General features: G+C 38.1%; 1 protein-coding gene across 1 annotated transcript; it reads right to left on the minus strand.

Moving 5' to 3' along the window:
* Window positions 1–1,581: 1,581 nt before the first annotated feature.
* Window positions 1,582–19,933, minus strand: LOC120316044 (integrin binding sialoprotein). Its single transcript, XM_039361190.1, has 7 exons — window positions 19,870–19,933; window positions 16,469–16,533; window positions 9,656–9,706; window positions 9,489–9,560; window positions 6,556–6,624; window positions 4,056–4,172; window positions 1,582–2,681 (listed from the first exon to the last, which is right to left on the minus strand). Exons 2-7 carry the CDS (start codon window positions 16,520–16,522, stop codon window positions 2,154–2,156), a joined length of 891 nt encoding a protein of 296 aa, XP_039217124.1. The 5' UTR covers window positions 16,523–16,533; window positions 19,870–19,933; the 3' UTR covers window positions 1,582–2,153.
* Window positions 19,934–23,410: the final 3,477 nt, after the last annotated feature.

Here is a 23,410-nt window from a genome sequence, read left to right on the forward strand (position 1 = left end):
ATCCCCAATCATCTTTGTTGCTCTTTTCTGCACTCTTTCTAGACTAGACTCTCAACGTCTTTTTTACATCATGGTGACCAAAACTGAATGCAGTATTCCAAGTGTGGCCTTACCAAAGCATTATGTTCTTCTACTGTACTTGCATTTGTTTTGAGTTTATAACCAGAGCCTTCTAGGTGACAATAGGTCTTTGTCACTTCTTTCTCTTCTCTCTCTCAGCTCAAGCTGTTTTATAGGATTTCACCACGAATTCGTAGTAGAGAGGATGCAAGTTATAAATGCAATAAGTACACACACACACACACACACACACACACACACACTTGACTAAAACCTATGAAAGCTAATGTAGTTTAATGGGTACTCTGTTCAAAAATTAATTTTCTCTTTTTTGTTTCAAAAGGTATATCATACAGGATACACTGAATCTATTCTGTACTTTCAAAAAATCTTCAAATTCTACCATTATCAGTAATCCTCAGCTTACAACATTCACTTAGTGACTGTTCAAACAGCACTGAAAAAAGTGACTTACAGCTGGTCCTTGTATTTACATCCGTTGCAGCATCCCCATAGTCATGTGATCAAAATTGGAGAACTTGACAACTGTCATGTATTTACATGATGGTTGCAGCCTCCTGTGGTCATGTGATCACCATTTGCGTCCTTCCCAACCAGCTACTGACAGGCAAAATCAATGGGAAAAGCTGGATTTACTTAATGACTGCATGATTCATTTAATAGCTGCAGTGATTAACAACTGTGGCAAAAAAGGTTATAAAATCATGCAGACTCATTTAACAACCACCTTGCTTAGCAACAGAAATTCTGGCTCTTGTTATGATCATAAGCTGTAATGTAGCCATTCTGCCTTGTTAAATGAGTATAGGTAGTCCTTGACTTACCATAGTTCTTTAGTGACCATTTGAAGTTGCAACAGCACTGAAAAATGTGATTTATGACCATTTTTCACACTTTTGACCGTTGTAGCATCCCCATGGTCACGTGATTTACATTCGGATGCTTGACTGATTTATGACAGTTGCAGTGTCCCAGACTGTGGCAAAAAAGTCATAAAATGGGGCAAAATTCACTTAACAAGATTCTCGTTTAGACTCAATTGTGGTCAAACATTGAGGACTACCTGCATATATTTAAAATGTAGCAAACTACTAATGTTTTTAAATGTTGGACATATTGGACATATTGTTCAGCCTGCGTCCTACATACATATTCAATTCAAAATGGTATTTTTAACATATTGCCTTCAGAACTAAAGTGTAATTCAAATATTTACTTTCTTGTTAACTGTATAATGAACCTCACAAACTATAAACCTTGAAGAAACAAGTTAATTAAGACTAAAAGTTAATTCTGGGAGTTGAAGTCCACAAGTCATAAAAGGGCCAAGCCTAAAGACCTCTGCTATAAATCAGGGGTGTCAAACTGCTGGCCTGTGGGCCTGACACATCACGCGGAAGCCGGGCCCACCCCATTGCCGGCAATGGTCCTGATATATCGCGCGACGTCACAAGTTTGACATGTCTGCTATAGATGATAGTCTGAGCTTTCAATGCAATGTAGTAGTAGGAATGATTTTATTTTTCATCTGTAACTAGTGCAACCATAATTACAACCTTAATCATTACAAAAACAATTCAGAATGCAGTGAAATTGGTCTGAAATATTTAACTTATTTCATTATGTTTACTTTGAGTTAATCTGGTCGGTATATTGCAAAACTCTAATATAAATATAAGAATGGGCCATCTATTTTATATGACAAACTTCAATCTGATAATATTTTCATCTGACAAAGAAGTGGCTAATATGGAGGCCGGTCCAAGTTCTGCACCATCCAAAGAAAAAGTGAGTTTAATGTTGAACAACAAAATAATACTCATCTGCAATATGATTATTTCTTTAAAATAAATCAATAAATTTATAAATCCATGATGGCTACATGAATATTGATCAAAGACATACCTTTAAAAACAGCCTATTTTCATAGTTAGCACTAATACCAGATATTAACTATTTTATCTTGTTTTACTAGCACCATTCTATTGTGGTGCATTTTCCTGAGTAGACTTTGTGAACAGTTGACATGCAAAAATATATAATGAACATGTCAAGAGATGGCTTCCTTTTTTTCACTGATTATAGTAATAATCTTGGCCATACACATCATATCCATGCCCTTTATAGTAACTATACTCATCCTCATATGTTCTGAAATTATCTCCTCGTGGGTACCCATTCTCACTGCCATAATAATCAGTTTGGACTTCATATCCATGTTCGTAGCCATTTGTGGTGGTATCATACTGGCCCTGATCGGCAGGAGTGGTCCCTTCTGGCAATTGTTCACCTGTAGTACTTTCAGTGGGGTTGACAGTTGTGACCAGGGTAGTTAGACTGATTGTTGTTGCTTCATTTTCTTCCTCTTCTTCTTCCTCGCCACCATTTCCAGTTTCTTCGACGGTGCTGTTTGTGCTGGTGGCATTAACACCACTTCCGTTTTCATCTACTTTCTCCTCTTCTTCCTCTTCATTCTCCTCTTCCTCATTTTCATCACTGTCTTCTTCCTCTGCACCTTTTTTGGGAACAGTTTCCTTTTCAACCTTTTTATCACCTGCTTCTTTCCCCGGTTTCTGAGGAGGCTCTTTTACTGCTGGTACCTATATTGATGCAAAAAAAGAGGGGAGGGGATAGATTAGGAAGCTAGTTATGATCTGCAAAGGCATCCCACTCCCAGTATGTATGATCTGGTTTTAACCTTCACTAATGTGGACTGTATAAAAATTATGGGACACTTAAATCCATAAAGTTGAAAGAGCTACTTACACCACTGAATTGTTATTCAATACATATATACTGTTGCAAGAAATGACTTCTGGTTTAGAGTTAGAGTTCTCTCTAGATCAGGTACTCAGCTTCTGTATGATTCCAACTATGTTTGATGGCAGAATCATTGTATCTTTATCCACTGATTTATTCTAAAAATCAAAGGCATGCGCACTTTGCAAGATATGTCAGAATGCCCTTCCCTCTCTGCTGTCCCAGGTCAAGTATCACAAAATTTCTACAACATGCTACCTGAGCCTTTGTGGTATGGAAGAAATTGGAACGAGTACACATCTCCTCCTTTAGTGAAGATCTGATTTGGCTTTATACTAAAACTTGGTGATGATGGTTATGATTGTCAAATGCTGGGGAAATCAGGAAATTCAGGCAGTTCAAATGAGTATAAAAATTTATTGCAAGCTGAAGCTTTCTACAAGAATCTGAACTACTAGCAGTCAAGGAAATGAGTGGGAGTTAAGAAAGGAATTCAAGCTGGGCTGGACTTAGATCTTTTGTGGGTGCACAGAGACTCATGACTGATGACATGTTTGACCCCTCCCTCAGGCTCAGCCTGATCATCTCCTACAATGATGATGTTATCTATTCAATTGTGTCCAACTCTTGGCAATTCTATAGGTCAGGTCTATCCACGTCTTGCATTATTTTGAGTTGTTCTATGCTGTGGCTGGTGTCAGCTTTGATGGTGTCCAGCCACCATGTTCTTTGGTAGCCTGGTTTCCTTTTACACTAACTCTTCCCAATATTATTCCTTTTCCCAGTGAATTCTCCTTCATGACAGGGCCAAAATAATTGAGGTGCAGTTTTGTGATTTTTTCCTTACAGTGAGATGCCTGGTGTTAATAACTAAAACTTAATATTACCTTCTTTTCAGTAATAGTGCCTGGACAGTCAGATGACCTGGCCTGTAGAACTGCCAAGAATTAGACACAACTGAATAGATAACATCATCCTTATGGGAGATGACCTACACAGCTTTCTATTAACCAATAAGAACTTTCAGGAACTTTTTGGCATCACCAAATTTTGTTTTATAGTCAAGGATGTGGGAGATGATGATGCATCTTAAAGACCAGCTTCCTCCTTTGTGTTTTTGTATTTGTCTACCTGTCTGCTTGTTTTATTGCTCTTTGATGATAACAATGTTTTTATTTGATTTGCTGTATTCCAAATCCCCATAATTTGCTCACCTTTTGGACAGTGTCGGTATTTCCATCAGTCTTGTTATCTTCAACTGCAGGTGTAGTGGGAGCTACTGTGGTCTCTTCACTTCCCTTTCCACCTTCATTTTCTTCATTTGACTGTCCCTGTTGGGACATTAAACAATACGAATATCATAATGCATATTATTTCAAAAGATACATAAACAAAAACATTTTAATTATCAATATTTTCATAGTACTAACGCCTGTAAAGCTATCGATGCAAGGTGGAGCACTTCTCAGCTTGAAACAGTCACATCATTTCAGATCTACTCAAGCCACTACATGACAACAATAAATATTTGAATCTAATTATCAGATAACCTAAAATGGGGCTTGATGCCTTTCCTAAAATTAGAACAAGGTTCATTCACAGGTCTCAAAAGAACAAATTCCATTCTTGGCAGAGATGGGGGTAGTGGTGATGGATCATTTTTCCCACATGTCAAGCAACTGGAACCCTTAACTGGTGATATATACAAAAGGACCTCTCATACAAATCTTAGTCCCTAGATAGCTGGCTAAGCAGCCTTACGAGTTTCTAGAAAGGGCAATTCACAGTGGTTTCCTTATGTTTCTGGTAATAGTGATCATGATTGGTGTGGAGAACAGAATATTTTCTGAAGTTGTCCTGCAGAATCTTTGCCCCTATAAATAAGATTCTCAAATAGCAACATTCCAGTGTTCATGCGTAATTTCAAACTACCCTCCCCCAAAGCTTATATTAATATTTAATTGTAATTTTGGAGGGATATATTGTAGGAGACGTGGTAGAAGTTTCCTCAATCCATGATCTGATATTTGAAGGATACACTAAAAACATTTACTCTAAAATTTCTGGATGAATATGAATCACAAACACTCAGGCAGTTGCCTGGAACTCTGATAGTATCTTTCTACAAAATAGGCAGAACGTCATCTTTTGCAATATTGTTCTAGCACACGGCTGGTCAGACCAACCTAAATGTTTATATGCGAATGTAGCTGTGCTTAAGATTGGATGGTTAAAATGCTTAAAAATAAGTTGAAATGTGATGCCAACAAAACATAACAAAAAGTTATCTTTCTCTCAACTGAAAGATCTTGCAAAATTGTGTGGTGTGGCTAGTTCTTTGGATAGCTACCAGAGATCACCATGACCCCATATATAACAGCAATTATAGGACTATTTATTTAAATGTTGTTAAGGTTCTGTCCATGTCAAGGCAGGATATAGCCTGGAGTAAAACCCCTGAAATAGAGCAGAGAAAGACAATAGCCTCATGGAGTCATATATCCAAATGTGTTGAAAACTCAAAGTTGGAGAAGAATGGGGTTGTATACCTATTGCCCCATTTTATGTCTCTCCCCAACCTCTACATGTTTAGGCAGGAAATCTGAAGGGATGATGTACATAGGATGTACATGCATGCATGTATTTAAGATTTTTTAAATCTTACCTTTATACTTTTATAAATAATTCAAGGTGGCAAACATATCTAATATTCCTTCTTTCTCTATTTTCCCCACAGCAGCAACACTATGAAGTGACTGACCCAAAGTAACCCAGCCAGCTCTCATGTCTGGAACTCATGATTTCTTGGTTTCTAGCCTTCTAACCACTAGATCAAACTGGGCCTCATAAATTCAACTTCAGGTCACACAAACTGGCTCTCACATACTGATCATGTTACCTTTCTTGGTTATGAAATGTCTGCAACAAGAAAACAAACTCAGAGAACACCAGAAGTCCCACAATTCAACTCTGAGCTACATATATTCTCCACCATTTTATGATAATAAAGTCCCTTTGAGTCCACAGTGGCTTGATGGCACATCATCAATCAAAATCAAAACCACACTCAATAGCAGTGATGACGTTACCTAGTCAGGTAATGAAACTCAAACTCAGAGAGCACCAAGGACCCCACAGTTCAATCGTGAGCTACAAATATTCTCTTCTGTTGATAATGTTTCTACTTATCAGGATCAGACTGTCGGTCTGTCTATCTGTCTACCATTGATCACCTTAATTCAGGCCAGTTTCTTGCCACACGACTGAGCAGGATACGTATTCCTCATTTTTGATGGTCCATCCAGAATTTTGTTGCTTGCAAGGCATGACCAAAATAGAAAGGCTTCAATGTGCCTGCAAATAGCCATACTGTACTCATTATTTCTACAGGCTTGCTTTAATTCAACTTCAGGTTTTCTTAAAGAATGACCATGGATCATATATATTTTTGTGTTGCTTTGGAACCACAGCGGTTGTTTTTAAATCAATGGCACAAAATGCTTTATCTCCAAACCTGTGGATCCCAATAGCTTTTACTGTAACTTCAAGGTTGCTGTTTGTTTAGATGATTTAAACTTAAAAAAACATACAACGTCAAACCAGAATAGAAACTTGTGGTCAGTTACTAATCTTCACCATAGGCACTCACAGAGTATAGGGTTTAAAAACAATGCTCCTTGGTTTGTTTTGAATAAAACCAGACACATTCCTTACCCCTTCTTCCTCCTCTTCTTCCTCTGAACTGTTCTCACCAAAACCTTCTTCAGATGAGTCACTGTTAAACTAAAAAGAGAGGCAGTTCTGAGGCATTTGTTCCCAAACAATACAAATGCTTGTTTACAGGAAAGCAATCAACTTTTGCTCTCCCCTATGTATACAATGACACTCAAGTCTATGTAGCTTTTCCAGTACTTCAGAGCCCAGAATTCAAATGTCTTGTTGGTGTACTTAAGACAAATAAAATATAAACAATAAGGGAATACAGCTAGTTGTTGACTTGCAGTTGATTTAGTGGCCGTTCAATGTTACAATGGCAGTAAAAAAAAGTGACACGAGCATTTTTCACATTTACGACTGTTGCAGCATCCTTGTGGTCATGCAATCAAAATTCAGATGCTTGGCAACTGACTCATGACAGTTGCAGTGTCCCTTTTGCAATCTTCTTACAAGCAAAGGTAATGGGAAAGCCAGATTCATTTAACAACTATGTTAATATCTTAACAACTGCAGTGGTTCACTTAAAACTGGGGTAAGAAAGGTCGTAAAATGGGGCAAAACTCATTTAACAACTGTTTCACTTAGCAACAGAAATTTTGGACAATTGTGGTTGTAAGTCAAGGACTACCTGTACACCTTATAGCAGTGGTGGCGAACCTATGGCACGCGGAGCCCTCTCTGTGGGCACGCGGCATCACCCCAGCACACGTGGTCTCTAAAAGTTCGCCATCACTGGCCTAAGCCCAGCCAGCCTGGAACCGTCATTGGGGAGCCCACCATCCCACCTGCCAGAGACCCCCTGGATCTCCCCCAACCCTGCCCGGCTCCCACAGGTGTCCCTCCCCATAAGCAACATCAAGGTGGCCACGCCCACCTTGGCCATGCCCACCCAATCTGCCATGACTACTGCAGCCACACCCATCCAGTGGCCACGTCCACCCAGTCTGCCAAGCCCAGTGTAGCTGTGCCCACTGAGTGGACCACACCCACCCGGCACCTGGCGATACATAAGTGGGTTTTGGGTTGCAGTTTGGGCACTCAGTCTCTAAAAGGTTTGCCATCACTGCCTTATAGTGAGGCAACCAATGATTGCAAGTTTTTGAATCCTTTGCAATAGTGGCAAATATCTGTAGCCCGGGTGTAGGAAGAGGGCGAAAGTTCGTTCTCTGAGCTTGCGTCCATTTAGGGGATATCAGTCCTTTACCATCATGTAGACTTGCATATTCCAGGTTCTAATTTTTATCTAAAAAGCTAGTGGTGTTTATATTTAGCCTTGAAAGTTCACATAGGAAACTAACAAGCCTAGAGACTTAATCGTAGAATCTCTGGATACTAATCCTTGCACCTCTAATTTGCCTTGGAAAGATTCCTGTTGGAAACCCTGCAGCTCAGTGTAGATAGTGTGGATTGCATTACAAAAACCACTAGCTTATTTTACTATTGAAAGGCAATTTTCCAGTGGAAATATGGTGTAGTAGCTTTGCAGAGCTCTGAATAAGCCACCTTAGATTATGTTAATTTCATTCATACTGCCGTAAAAGGCAGACAATATTATTTCTTTCCAAAAGTGGGGGCTGAATAGGCCCAACTTCAAGATCTTCCAGACCTTTAAGAAAACTATGGATGTTCAGGGTTAATCTTTGTATTATCCATAAGGAATAATAAGACAAGTAGGAAGGATACATTTTCCAAGGCTGCAAAGCCACTGATCAATATAAAAATATCTCCGTTGTCTCTAACAGAGAAGCCAAACCACTGTTCTGTTGAGGCAACATTCCTAGAAGACAATTTTTAGTTCCTTACATGACCCATATTTGAAAACATGTAATTAACAGGCCCCTGCATTACTCCCAACTTGGTCATAAGAAACCACTGCTTTATGGATGTTCTGTAACATCCCACTTGTCTCCTTAACAATGGAAGAAAGAAAAAGCTGTAAAAAAAAACCTAGAATTGGATCAACAATATTGTCCATCAATGGTCTATACAAGTTACTTCCTTTTCTGTGATTTTACTTCTGATATTTGACCATTTGTGCAAGAAATAACATAAAGATTTTCTACACACTGCACCTTGGTCAGGTCCAAAGGAACTGAAAGAATAATTTCACTATCAATTTCACCATCCATGGCATTTTTACCTGTGTGAAGTTGAATATACTATGTCTGGATAGCTGTACACAAGTAAAACACGTCATATATTTTCAATATTTTATAGAATGAGAGGTAATCCTTGACCTATGACCATGACTGAGCCCAAAATTTCTGGTCCTAAGTGAGACATTTGTTAAGTGAGTTTTGCCCCATTTTTCGATCTTTCTTGCACAGTTGTTAAGTGACTGATTGCAGTTGTTAAGTTAGTAACACGGTTGTTAAGTGAATCTGCCTTCCTCATTGACTTTGCTTGTCAGAAGGTTGCAGAAGGGGGATCACATGATCCCGGGACACTGCAACCGTCATAAATATGAGTCGGTTGCCAAGTGTCCAAATTTGGATCACGTGACCCTGGGGAAGCTGCTGCAGTTGTAAGTGTGGAAAACAGTCATAAGTCACTTTTTTTTACTGCCATTATAACTTTGAACGGTCACTACATGAACTGTTGTAAGTTGAGGACTACCTGTATTTGCAGGAATTATACAGCCTACTTAGGTCCTATATTCATCTTTGTACTGTGCCCCAATAATCAGTTAAAATGCTTTTAAAGATTTGAATCTGGAACACGTCTGCCTACAGCAGGGCCAAAAAAATTAAGGTGGCAGCCACAATTGTGCAATCAAAGACCTGCTTCTTTTTGTAGATGTGTTGCATATAAAAAAGGGGGCAGACTTCAACTGTTTTATTGAAGTTGCTATCTTGCCTATTTTGATCCCTCCCTGTGTCTGGAGTTTAAAAGTTTTTTTTAAAAAAAAAAATAACAACAACTGTATTTACCTGGAATCTTTTCATAGGTGGGTAGAAGTAAGGATATCTATAAAGAAAATGCCTGTATTTGTTCTTGAACACCTGCCAAAATAAAAGAAAGACATTTTAATAGTTAAATCTAAGAAACAAATTGCTATGCTTAGTACCCAAATAAATCAAAGATGTTGCCAACATACCGCATTTTCTTCTGAATCGTCTGACTTAAATCTTCTTCGGAAGTGTTTTGCCTACAACAGAAGAGGAGATAACTTTAAAAAGGAGTGCTTTTATTTCTATTGTATTGCTAACTTAATTTTGGTGTCAGCCTCCATACTTGTTTCCTGAAATGTGCTCTCAACATTTTTTCCCCAAATCTTTTGTGGGAGGACAGCACACACACACACCACCTTGAGAAAGAAATATTTTGGGAATATTAAAAGGCAGAATATTATATTTCCCCAAAGGATCTTAAAGGCAGAAAAGCAGGCCCAGTTTTCTTAATAGTCCAGGACAGAGGCCAGATCTGTAGAAATACAGATTTGATAATCCTTTCAGAAAGATTGAAGCTTGGAGCTGATGAGATTAGAAAGACAAGGACCCCTGAAATCTACATACCCCATCCAAACTCTAAGGACAGGAAACATGACCTTTAGGACATAATAGGATTAACCCACCACCATCAGAATACCAGGTCAGAACCTCAGGTGAAAGTACATCACACAGGAAATACAAACCCACAGGAAAAGGAATTCCAAGCACAAAACCCCAAGAAGGTATAAAAACCCACCACTCCCAGCTACATGTGATCAGCTTTCTCCGAGCCACATTTCTGTCTGGTTCTGCTCTTCAATCAACTACAACCTTCTTTCTAAAGCAGTCTCCATTTTGTTTATTCCTGGCTTGGACTGGACCCTGATAAAGATTTTTCTTTCAACACTTTATTAAATTTCAAAAAAGTATAAAATATAAAAAACAAGACAAAGAAAAAGAGTTAGAAGGGAGAAAGGGATAACAACAACAACAAAATCCCTGAAAAAACAACTAACTAAAAGGGAAAAAAAGAGCTATGGGAAAAAGTAACTTCCGATTTTCTTCAGTACAGAAAAAATAACTTCCAATTTTTTTCAGTACATCAGTGACTCTTTGAGCTAGAATAAGGCATCATGAACAGTACTTCTATCACCACAAACAGATCTAATGATCAACACCCAAAATTAAAATTTCTTGTTTTTTTTTTCCAGTTTCAATAAACAAATCCAGGAGTGGTACAATACTGTACTGTTCTGAAATAAAACAAAGCCATTTGTCTGAAATCATATAGAATTTCTTGCCTGAGCAGGAGGTCAGACTAAAAGACCTCCAAGGTCCCTTCCAGCTCTGTGGTTATTCTGATATTCTGTTATAGAAATAGCAAATAGCATTAACCTGGCCATCATAGAGCCTAGTGATGATATGCTGAGCATGAAAACAGCACTGTTTTATCATCTACCCTTGGTAAAAGCTATCTCTATATCTGTAGCATCTGAATTTGCTTTTTAAATATTTCTTGTAAAAGTAGGACAGAGATAGGGAGGCTCTAAACAAAATTCCAGGCTGGGAAACACATATGGCTGGAACCAGCAAAGATATTTCTGGGTAGAATTAACAGTACTTAGTTAGAGGGATCAGCGATCTAACTTAATGATATCAGTGGTGGGATTCAAATATGTGAACAACCGTTTCTCTGTGTGGATGCCACTTCCGGAAGTCCATTCTGGGCCTGGCAACAAAAAATTAGCTACCGGTTCTGCCGAACTGGTGCGAACTGGCTGAATCCCACCACTGAATGATACCTTCAATAATAATTTAGAACAGTGGTTCTCAACCTTTTTAATGCCGCGACCCCCAACCAGTCATAAGTCGAGGACTACTCAACCGGTCATAAGTCGAGGACTACTCAACCGGTCATAAGTCGAGGACTACTCAACTGGTGCAGCACCGTTTGCAGAATGGGACTTTTGGTGCGCTCAGCAGGGCAGAGACAGCCTGGACAATTCCTATTGGCTTTTGAAAGCCAATAGAATTAGACTCTATTCAAGAGAGTCTATTCTATTGGCTTTCAAAAGCCAATAGAATAAAAGGGAGTAGCACAGCTAAGGAAAAGGGGGAAAAAATGGCAGACTGCGTTGTTTGGCGACCCCCGTGAAATGGTTGTTCAACTCCAAATGGGGTCCCGACCCACAGGTTGAGAACCACTGATTTAGAAGCATATGAGCCTGCTTTATACTGAGACAGACTATTATAACTGCAGGAAGTTATAATAGTCTAACAGAAATATAGGCAGGCAGAAATATATTTAGCTCTTCCAGAAGAGGTTGAGAACTGAAGTTAACCTCTTGCTGTAAAACAGAATTGTTGCTCATCCATATTAAGCATGTAATGAAGTTGAGAGGGAACATGCAAAATTCATCCATTTGTTTCCAAGTGTTCCTGAATTAACCCATTTTGCACATGCCTAAAAATGAATTGATGGAAAAAAGGGACAATGGTCTTATAGCCTAAATATATTCATTTGTTGTGTGTGTTTATCACAGTCGGATGCCAAGAGACGAGTGACTGCTGGAAGATCCCAAGGAGTTTTTAGGATGCTAACTTGCACTAACATTATATAGCACACAGCTTTGTAGATAAGGAATGCTAATCAAAAGCTGTGCAATTTCCTGATGGAATATTAGTATTTATGTAATGCTAGTGTGCATTATATGATCTGGGAAGAGACTGATATCGACAATACATAGAATTCTTGTTCTTATTCCCAAAGGTGCTTTTTCACGAGGCAACTGGACTGTCTTGTTTTTCTTTGAAGACATTTCAGAAGTGAAATGCTTCAAAGAGAAACAAGAAAGTCCACTTACCTTGTGAAAAAGCACCTTTGGGGTAACTATGACCTGGATGACTGAGCATCTCCACAGACATCTGGATCTTACTATTTTCACTTTCCACTAGATGGCATAGCTAACTGACAGAAAATTCAATTGCTGGATTGGATAGGATTTCTTCCTTTCGCAGGCCACAGAAGTATAAGATATGATCGCTACTTTTGGGGATATGAATAATTACCATTCCATTGCACTGTCATTGTCATTCAGTTATATCCTAAATATAATGTAACAACAAGAATGTTTTTTTTAAAAAATAAATGTGTTGATGATGTCCCTGTAATTACTTAGGACCTAGATTTTCTTTTTAATGATATGTAATCTACTACTTATAGAATGTTAAACTTAAATGATAACCGAGTTCTGGGATAACAGGATACTTAATAAATTTGATGATACAGACAAATGAGCAGCCAGCTTGACTTGTTCTCACATTTATCAAACAATGTCAAGTTGACAAGGTTTAAGAAGCTCAGTGAAGTGCATCTTGCACAGCAGATATCAGGCCATCAGAAATTCAGAATTTCCCATCTCTTTTCAATGCAAAGGTACAAAAGGAAGCAGGATAGATCTCATTTGCTGTCAATCGTCCCACTGCAGTAATTAGAATAATAAATAAACTCCTGGGACATTTTTTCTCAAAGATGTAACTTTACTGAAAAGCCATATGGGTACAGAAGTAGAAAAGCCACTTTTGACATTTTTGCACACAAATAGCATAGGAAAACCTCCCATTGTCCATTGTCCACCAATCAGCTGCACTTGCTTTATTTTGGAAATGGCCTATCTGCCTCGGATGTTGCCACTCAATGACCTTAGGGTTTAGATCTGTCTCATGCTTCCAGGAAGCACACTTGTATTCCACAGTTCCCTCCCAAACCTCCCTAATATTCCAATGCCTTCCCTCCTCCCTCCTGTTACTGTTGTCTGGTTGTGAGCAGGTCTGCGTAGAGAGTCAACCATGACACTAGCTCTGATAAAGTTCCTGGATAATATTACCTCTGTACTTCATTTGTTTTCAGTTCAACATACCATTGAATTGTAAGTTTGATCAAAGATGTTGTTTATCTAATAGGCTCACATGAAATATTGGGTTTTGCCTTGCAAAGTGGTTTGTGCTGTGTAGGAAAAACAGTTCATCTAGTTCAGGCAAAGCTGCATCATCAACAGCTCCTGTTATCTTGAACTATCAACCAGCCCTTGGAAAAGCTGTTAAAACTATCAGAACATCTTCAGATGAGAGACACTAAAGCAAGGAAGAGCTTCATTTATGAATGGACTATGTCATTCCATAAAACAACCTTGAGGGGTGTTTTTCTCAAATCTCTCAAAATGAAGCATCCCCTTAAAGATCTGCATAATTGCACTCTGTTTCAATCTCACTGTCTTAGATCATTTATGGCTAGGGTGTTTCTTAGTATCTGTTTGAAAACTTGCAGGAAGAGAACATGTCTACAAATATTTAGTTGAAGTCTGATCTCAGATAAAGAAAGCCCAAGAGGTAACCATGCTTTCTGCAGTAGGTTCTCCTGTCCTCCATCCCTCTCATCCAATCCAATCCAATCCAATCCATCCATCCATTCTTCTATATTACAATTCCTATACGGTCCCTCGAAAGTATTAAGTAATCAAATAATCTTTTTATAACATTAAGCTTACTCAGTTCCTTCAATCTTTCCCTATGACATTTTCCCATGGTTTGGATCCTGTACCAAATTAGTCCATAGCTTTCTTATAGAATGGCACCTGGGACAGGACAGTATATCGAAGTAAGGTTTTCATAATATGGATTAAAGCCAATCTATTATAGACACCAGTGGATGCCTGCAGAATGGGATCAAAAGGTTAAGATGGTCACTGGGACTTTGCGATCAAAGTTCTGCCTGTATTTTGTGTGTGTGTGTATCTATGTGCAATGTATTTTGAAAAAGTTAGACTTTGATCACACCGTTGCAGCCATGGTCTTGAATTTTGATCATACCATGTGGACACCTTGATGCCTATTGTGACCAAACTGAGCTCACATTGGGTGGTTTAGGTTTCTATTTTCTTCTTTCTCTTTTTACCTACTTGTCTCCAAGGTTTTTCATAGCTCTGCAAATCTCCAAGTTACCTTAAATATGCTGATATTTTCCTCATGTGTGTGGGTAGAATTTTGGCCAAATGAATACTGGCATTTATAGGTGTGAGTTTTATTATAAGTGTTCTACAATGAATACATATTTATGAGTCAAGTTTCCTAATACAATATTAGGTTCTTTGCAAGCACACATATCAAGTTGATGATTCATGTTTAGATTGACAGGGCCAAAAATTCCATAGCCATCATCCTGTCAGTGTGCTATGCTTATTTGATGCTGATGATGATAATGATAATGATAACAACAACAACAATAACAATAGTAAACATTTTAAAATTAAAACTAAATTAAATCTGTATGCTGCTCGACTCCCTGGGATGCTGGGTGTTTTACAAATTGATAAAAACATTTAAAAACAAGGAGCAACATAAAACACACAAAAAAAAACATAAATCAAAAGAGTACAATACAATAGCAGACAAAACAAACCCAAATGGGAATGAGGAAAGGAAAGAAAATGTTCCCATTTGGGTTTGTTTTTCATGAGCACCAATAATCCTCATTAAACATCTCAGCAAAGAGCCACATCTTCATGACCCTTCAAAATACCCAGGAAGGGGGGGGGGCGTTCGAATATTGGGAGGAACCTCATTCCAGAGGCTACACAGGTATTGCTATAGAGAAGAAATACTTCAAAACTCTCCATAGGTGGCATTGTTCACTCAGTGGAACTTGGAACATGTCAACTCTGCTAGATAAAATCAGCCAGGCAGCTACTATGAGTGACAGATGATTTCCCCCCAATTAACAATGCCCTATGCCAGGGGTCTTCAAACTTGGCCCTTTTATGACTTGTGGACTTCAACTCCCAGAATTCCTCAGCCAGCCTGTCCACAAGTCATAAAAGGGCCAAGTTTGAAGACCCTGCCCTATGCCATGTAGGACTTTACAGGCAGTAACCAGAATCTTAAATCACACTTGGAAGCAAACTGGCAGCCAGTGCAATTCATGAAGCAGAGGTTTTACATGGGCACACCCAGGCATGCCTGTCACTGCCCATGTGTTGCTGTGGTCTGGACCAGCTGAAACTTCTGAGAGATCTTTAAGGGCAGCCTCATATAGAGTTCATTGTAGTAATCAAGCCATCAATTTGCCAGGGTATATGTATTTGTCTAAAGGGTCCCTTGATCTAGGAAAGGGCACAATTGGTGCACCAGATGGAGCTGGGCAAAAACTTCAAAATATTTAATGAAAAACAGGCTGTTTTATGAATTTATATTACCATAAATTAATTTGAAATAGTTCTTTATGAGCCTGTCTGTTTTTTTAAATATATTTGTGCTAATGGGCACTGTACAGCTGTGCAGTTGGGGTGTAAATAGGAATAATATAAAGAAATACTTTATGAGATCAAACGCCTACTCTGGATAATTGCCAATTGCTCCAGCCAAAGCATCATGCATAGAAGCAGTTTTCTGCAGACATAATGTTCACCTCCACAATTCAGAAATTTGAATTCATAGATAAATATTCCCCATCCAGAATCAGCCAGTAGATTGCAGCCAGTAGATTAATAGCTTAATAGCATTAATTGTCAGAGATGAAAGCTAATTGAAGCAAAAATAGAAAAGGCTATTTGTAATGTACAAAGGACTAGAAAGTCAAAAGATACATAAAAGCATAAATAGATAATAGGTGAATAAACAGGTGAATTTAAAAAAGAACAAAGTCAATGGGTAATAATTTGTCCCAAAAGAACTGAACCTAAAAATCGCTTATTATTTGGGGACAATTTATTTTATATTGGCATGATAAATACTAATTAATGGATAGATTTTTTTTAAAATCAAAATATTATAATGGATTTGAAATCTGTTAAGTTGTGGAAAAACTTCTCAAATAATGATAATATATTACTAGGAATAACACAATCTCAATGAATGGACATTAAAATGAATATTCACAATACAATATATCCTAGTCGATATAAAGTATTGTTATTTTTACTCACAGAGAAGGCACAAGTGATTCCTATAATGCAGAGGAAAAGCAGGGCTGTCTTCATTTTTCTGGTGTCTGAAAAAGAAAGAAAGGAAAAGAAAATATATTTCCAAATAGGAAGATTAAAAAAAATGGAAGATATTAAATATCGGCAATTTCTACAATTCTGTTCAAATAATACGAGAAATATATCTGTTTAGGTCTGATTACTTTTGTAGGAATTTGAACAAATGATTGATTGATTTCATCAGTAAATTATACAGGTCTTTAATTAAAGACAGGGAAAGTTTTTTACCACTGGTCATTCCATACTTATATTTAAGTGAGGGTTAGTTTGGTGTAGCGCAGGGATAGGCAACCTTGGCTCTTTTATGACTTGTGGACTTCAACTCCCAGAATTCCTGAGCCAGCATGGCTCAGCATGGAAACCTCTCCATTTCTCCTCAGCATGGCTGGCTCAGGAATTCTGGGAGTTGAAGTCCACAAGTCATAAAAGAGCCAAAGTTGCCTACCCCTGGTGTAGTGGATAATATGCTAGCCTAGAAATCAGGAGACTGAGAATTGTAGTTGCCCCTTAGGCATGAAAGCTATCTAGGTGACTTTGAGCCAGTCACTATCTCTTGGCCCAATCCACCTCACAAGGTTGTTGTGGGGGAAATAGTAGGTAGGAGTATTAGATATGTTTTAGAAAGGCAGGATAAAAATCTAATAATAAAGTGTCCATTCTTGCACAAATTTAGAAATGTTCTAAATTGAATTTAGAAATACTCAGATTTATACTAGTAGTTTATGTATTATAAGATCTTCCAGAGTTTCATGGCTAACTCATGCTAGTTAAATTATTTGGATTTAAAATGGTGGATGAGAGAAATAAATCATGTCACTTCATGAATTTTGAGTTTCCTTCATCCATTGGTTGAGCCAATTTGATGACTGGATGTGATGAATTCTGGCTATGGTGCCAATTAGAGAGTTGTGGGATAGAAAAATGGGGGAGAAAGAGAGTCCCAATCTCTCTAAGTGACGTGTCCACTTACTCCTCATGATTGCTTTCGGGTATACCTCCATATGTCTACCTCAACTTTCAGGCTGTTGCAGTGCCTTGAATGGAGAAGGAAATTCATAGAGAACTTTATGGTTGGAGCTCTTTCATGCTTATTTATTTTCTGCCCAGTTGTGGAAGTACATGGGACCCTTAGTGGCAGAAAGAATGGGCAAAGGGAGCAGTCATATCCCTCTGAACAGCATCAAAAGGCCACCATTACAGCTTCTCTAGAATGTTTCATGTCATGCTTCAAGGATCTAAGGGCAATCTCAATGATTTCAAAAATTGGAAAAAAAGATGAAGTCTGAGCTCATTTTCTAGCAGCAATTCTTAAATTTGTGCAGTAATGTAATTATTGATATGTTAATTGCATTTCTGGCTAATCTCTTTTGGGTCATCATAGTTGTAATTTCAGCACAACCAGCATGTATTTAATCATTTTACAAGCAAAGCTAGTTGCTCTTTTGCTAACCTAAAAGCAGTGGTGGGATTCAAATATGTGAACAATTAGTTCTCTGGTGGATGCCACTTCCAGAAGTCCATTCTTATCTGGGTAACAAAAATTAGCTACTGGTTCTGCCGAAGTGGTGCGAAGCGGTTGAATCCCACCACTGCCTAAAAGGTATGTTTCTTTGAACCCAGGAAACAAAAAAGCAGGAATGTTGCTTTTGATAGCTTAGTTGGTTCTAAGGGGGTATTATGGAATATGTTTTTGGAGAGTGACTACCAAGCTTTGCTTTATACAAAATAACAGGTTTTTTAAATTGTGGAATAGACTTTCACAACTTGATTACACCCAGATGGGCTTATTTCCAACCAGCATTTGGAAAGTTGGACACCAAAACATCTGCAGAGCTCCAAATTGAGAAAGGCTATTTCAGACCTCAGAGCCTTAAGTAACACAAGAGATGCATATCATTTCTCTATTGCTAAAAACTATTCATTAAATTTCAGAATTTGTCTAGGAAGCTGTCCTGGAACAATTTCATCAGCTTCATCTGGTTTGTGGTTTGAACTACACTCCTTAAAACAAACTTCCAAGTTTGGAAAACTGACAGAAGATGACAGTTTTATTTAATTGAAAGTGTCAGTAAATAGAATGATCCTTGTTAAAAGAATGCCATGTTAATCCATACCTAATGTGCTTTGTTACAATTTGTATTTAAACCACCAGTTGAAAGAAGCAAAATTCAGTGAAGCATAGTTTAGAAAGGATTATGAACATGTATACGTAACTACAAGGATTAGTTTTACATATATTCAGCCCTTCTAGAAAATATTCCAAGGCCTAACATAAGCAATATATTTAATTGGTGACATCCATATTTATACTTTTGTTTCTACAATACAAACAGTAAGCTACAAATTCCATGTTACGTGTATTATCTTTGTGTAGCAGACAAATGGTGTTGCTTAAGCCCTTTAATAATTTCATGACTGAGGAACAATTGAACAATAATTTTGTGGACTATGTAATGTATTAGGTTCATCTCTATCTGCATTATAGAGAATTAGCAAGTGTACATAAAAATGGGTACCCTGGAGGCTATCCCAAAACTAAGAAGGGTCAGATCAAAGAACCAACCTAGAACCAAGGAGAACTTTTCTGATAGTTAGAACAATTAGCCATTGGAACAACCTGCCTCCAGAAGTTGTGAGTGCTCCAACACTGGAAGTTTTTAAGAAGAGACTGGACAGCCATTTGTCTGACATGGTATAGGGTTTCCTGCCTGAACAGGAGGTTAGACTAGCTGACCTCCAAGGTCCCTTCCAGCTCTGTGATTCTGTTCAGCGAATGTTTAGGAGTTTATTAACCAAAGATATTGGTGGAGGGGAGGCCAAATTTGGCCCTCCAGATGGACCGTGCCAACTGATGAATGTTGGCGTTTATTAAATTTGGGAAGGCTACAGTTTGCCTAATTCCTGAGACAGGAGAGTGCCATAAAAACACAGCGTATTGACTAAATACCAAGTTTCTTTGCTATAATAAGGTTGATCTATAAAATCATCTCCTCCTCTCTCTCAGCGTTCCATCACCATGCCTCTCTCCCCAATTCCTGCGAGAAATAATTTTAAATTAAATCCGGCTAAACATTTTTTAAGAAAAGGAAAGTAGAATGTCTCTGTGTTATAGTCAGTACAGTGTAAACTCCCAGCCTTATTAGTCTAACAGAATCAAGCAAGCAAAATACAGTGGTTCAGTAAATCACTGATTTAAATCACAGAAGTAATGTGCATGAGAAATTCCTATCTGCAAAGCAAAATATTACCTTAAAAACAGAATCAAAAAGTGAGAATTGCACAGATTAAGCAGTGTCAGAAACCTCATTGCTTGCAAAGAACCAATATCGTTGCCCGTCACTTACCAAGCTGCAGTCCTGCAGGGTACAGATTGGTCTCCAAGGAGTCAGGGAACAGAGATTTAACAGAGCATCTGTTTGTTCTTGGCCAACCTACTGGGATACGCACACTATTTTTACCTTCCACCAGCCAATCAGCGCTTTCCTTGCATGATGTCAGCAAGTGGACTCTTACCAGAAAAATCTCCAAACTTCAACCATTTTTCTAGTCACAGATGTCACTTTCAAACATAAAGAGCTGTTTTAGTGCCCAAAGTTTTGGATCATTCCACGTAATTGAAGGGTTGAGCTAGAGATGAATAGGTTTGGATGCCGAACTCTATAATGATGGTCTGGGTTTGAATTGAACTCAATATTGGGATCATTAGTTTTGTATGTGTGTGTAGTTCTTCTGTGGGAGAGAGGTAGACCAGGCAACAAGTACAGAAGGAATGTTCACTCTGTTATAGAAGTGCAAATAAAAGCAAGTGAAATGTTTGAGGGACAATTCATCTGAACATGCTTTACAGTTGTCTTTGCTGTTGAAAGGTCACTTCACCCTGTATTTGTCTTACTTGGGGTTCTTTGAATAAACATAAATGATGACAAATGAATAAATGTGTGTAATTAATTTTCAACTAGGAGCTTATTGCACATTTCATACTCACTGTTTTTATGTGGTTAATGTATATCATACAGTATACATCCCAAAGAAAATTAAGGCCACAAAAACGTAGCAAAAATGCTTTGAAGCAAGCATTCCCAGATATTCCTTGTATTCCTAGTAAGAATATTTGAAATGATAAGAGGTTGATCAATATTTATTTACTTCTTTGTTTGTTTTTGTTTATTTATTTCTATCTATATGGCCTCTCGTTTCACCAAAGCAACTCTGGGCAGTAGACTTTCAATAACAATAGAATGAATAATTGTAAAAATACCACACATAATCAAAATAAAAAGGGAAAATGGCAGCCAGGAGTAAATTCCCCAGACTATTAGCAAACCTTGTGAGCTTCACTAATTATTTGATTCAAGTGCCTGAAGTGCCTTTATGAAAAGCCAGCAGGTTCAGGTCATTCTGATCTCTGATGGTAAGGTGTTCCATGACAGAAAAGGCACAATTCCTGGGTCCTTCAGGATGGCATTCTTTACTTCAAGGCTCCCCAATCCCCGGTTCATGGACCGGTACCAGGCCACGGCATGCCAGCAATTAGGCCACGCAAACAAGAAAAGCCCCATCCGCGGGATGCAGGCAGTACACAAAACCATGCCCCCTCCGGTCTGCGGAAAAACCTCTCTCCACGGAACCAGTCCCTGGTGCCCAAAGGGTTGGGGACATCTGCTTTATTTGACAGGACCTGAAACACACCCCTCCAGCAGAATTAATAGGGATAGAGAAGGGGCAGTAGAGACAGGGAGTTCTTCAAGTATTTTGGCCCCATGCCATAAAGAGCTATATAGGTGAGAAACAGCACCTTGAAATGTATTAGTGGAGCTAGTGCTCTTCATGAAGCAAATGAAATCAACATGAATTAAGAAACAGCCATATTTCCCAATACTATCACATTTTGGACCAATTGCATCTTCTAGATGTTCTTCAAGGGCAACCCCAAGTACAGCGGAGTTTAGTAGCCCATTCAAAAGATGACCAACGCATGAGTGACCACACACAGTGCTTCTTGATCTAGGAAATGGTACAAGTAATACCCAACACAATATTCTGTAAAAATCTCCCCTGGTTATGGCTATTGTCATAGTTTGCCACAGGCCAATAGCATCCTTTTACTCATAGTGTCAACTCTGGTGTCTTCAAGAAGCTAAATTAAACACAAAGTAAATTAGTATAAAGATCTCTATGGCTAGAATGATTTCTCTCTGAAACTATGGAAAGCTATTATCAGTGTTAACCATACAAAGTTAGATAGGCTTATATTGGATTCCATATATTGCAATGTTATATGTTCATATATAAAATTGCTCTTGTCTTCATTTTTCCCCAGAAAGTAGAAGTCAACAGTATAGTGACTCAAAACTTTGATTTCCATATACTCAGACATAAACTTCTCCATTAAAATAAAACTTCCCATTTTCGAAGCTTCACTTCAAGCTATCTATCATCAGCACACCCTATGACAGTTCCACTTCTTTTTGTGAATTATATCATGGATAAAGAAATATTTCCTTTTCGTGAAAAATGATCCCCAAGATGCTTCAATATTTTCTTTATGTCTTTTATTTCATTTAGAATTCTTTGGAATTGTTGAAAGTATTTATTGTCGCCATCTTCACAAAAGAGAAGAAGGAGAACCCAAGAAACTACAGACTGTTAACTGGATGTTAATATTGGGCAAAACCTTTGACAGATTATCAAGCAACATGTTTGAAATCATAAGTTTGTTGCCAACATATTATGGCACATTAAATTTACTTGATTTATTTTAGTAGATTAGGGGTATGAAATAAAGCTCAGAAATGTCATTTCTAGATTCTGTAGGCATAAAAGAAATTTCCTTAAAAGCCATCAGCTTTGTTACAGGTTCTTTTTTATTCCTAACCTGGAGTATATTTTGAAAAAATATTAAAAATACTGGCAATCAAAAGGACATTTCTCTTTGCTAGACTTAATCTCTCTTCAGCTGGGCTCTTCAACTTTGTCTCATAGTCTGCAATAGTAGTCTCTGAGAGCAGAAAAGGAGAAACCCACACATCGTTAAACGTACAGTACCACAAAAATGTGGTGCATTGGAGAACATTAAAATTTGCAAGATCTTATTCAAAAGAACAAGGCAATAAGGCAGTGTGAAGCCTTATTACCTTATTAGTAATATTATTAATAACAGAAAAAGATCTGTAGAAAAATGTGTAACATTTAGGATAGGTTGAGCAATAGTGTTCCCTTAAATTGCAGAGTTTGAATGTTCTAGGTGGTTTGGGTTAGGATGCCAAGAGTTCGTAGTCACTGATCTTGAAAAAAAAATACATTTGACCACAAGAGGACTTTGGTTTTTCTGACTCCTTTGAAAAATGCCATCTTCTTGAACTGGGCTCTTCAACACTATTCTAGGTTTGAGACTCCATGCTGATTCAAACAAAATGGCCACCTATATTCAGTGTTAACTTTCATCAGCATTCCTTGGTGGTCTGACACTTGACTGAACAGCTAAGGAGAAGCATGTGGATGTCTGAGATTGTGGTTTAGGGTCAATCCAAAATTATTAATATGCACTGTGTATGTATATGCTTTTGCTTTTAGTCTTCCGTCCTGAGGCTTAACATAGCCAGTTCTTTTAATCAATCCTCATAGGATTTGATTTCCAGTCCTTCATCATCTTGGTAAACCACCGCCCCACTCCTCTGTGAATTCATTGGTTTCTCAATATCTTTTCTGCAGTGCCCAGAACAGAACATAGAATTCCAACTCACACCTGACCAAAGCAGATTATAGTGAGCTGGATGTCTAAGGACTTGACACGGTCTTCTGTTAATGCTTCCCAAACCATCACTTGCCTTTTAAATAGCTCTAGCACCCCAATGCTCAAATTCAACTTGATCTAGATCAGTGGTT

The sequence above is a fragment of the Crotalus tigris genome, unplaced genomic scaffold, assembly GCF_016545835.1.
Source record: "Crotalus tigris isolate CLP2741 ecotype Arizona unplaced genomic scaffold, ASM1654583v1 scf7180000019218.882973, whole genome shotgun sequence".
Classification (NCBI taxonomy): domain Eukaryota; kingdom Metazoa; phylum Chordata; class Lepidosauria; order Squamata; family Viperidae; genus Crotalus; species Crotalus tigris.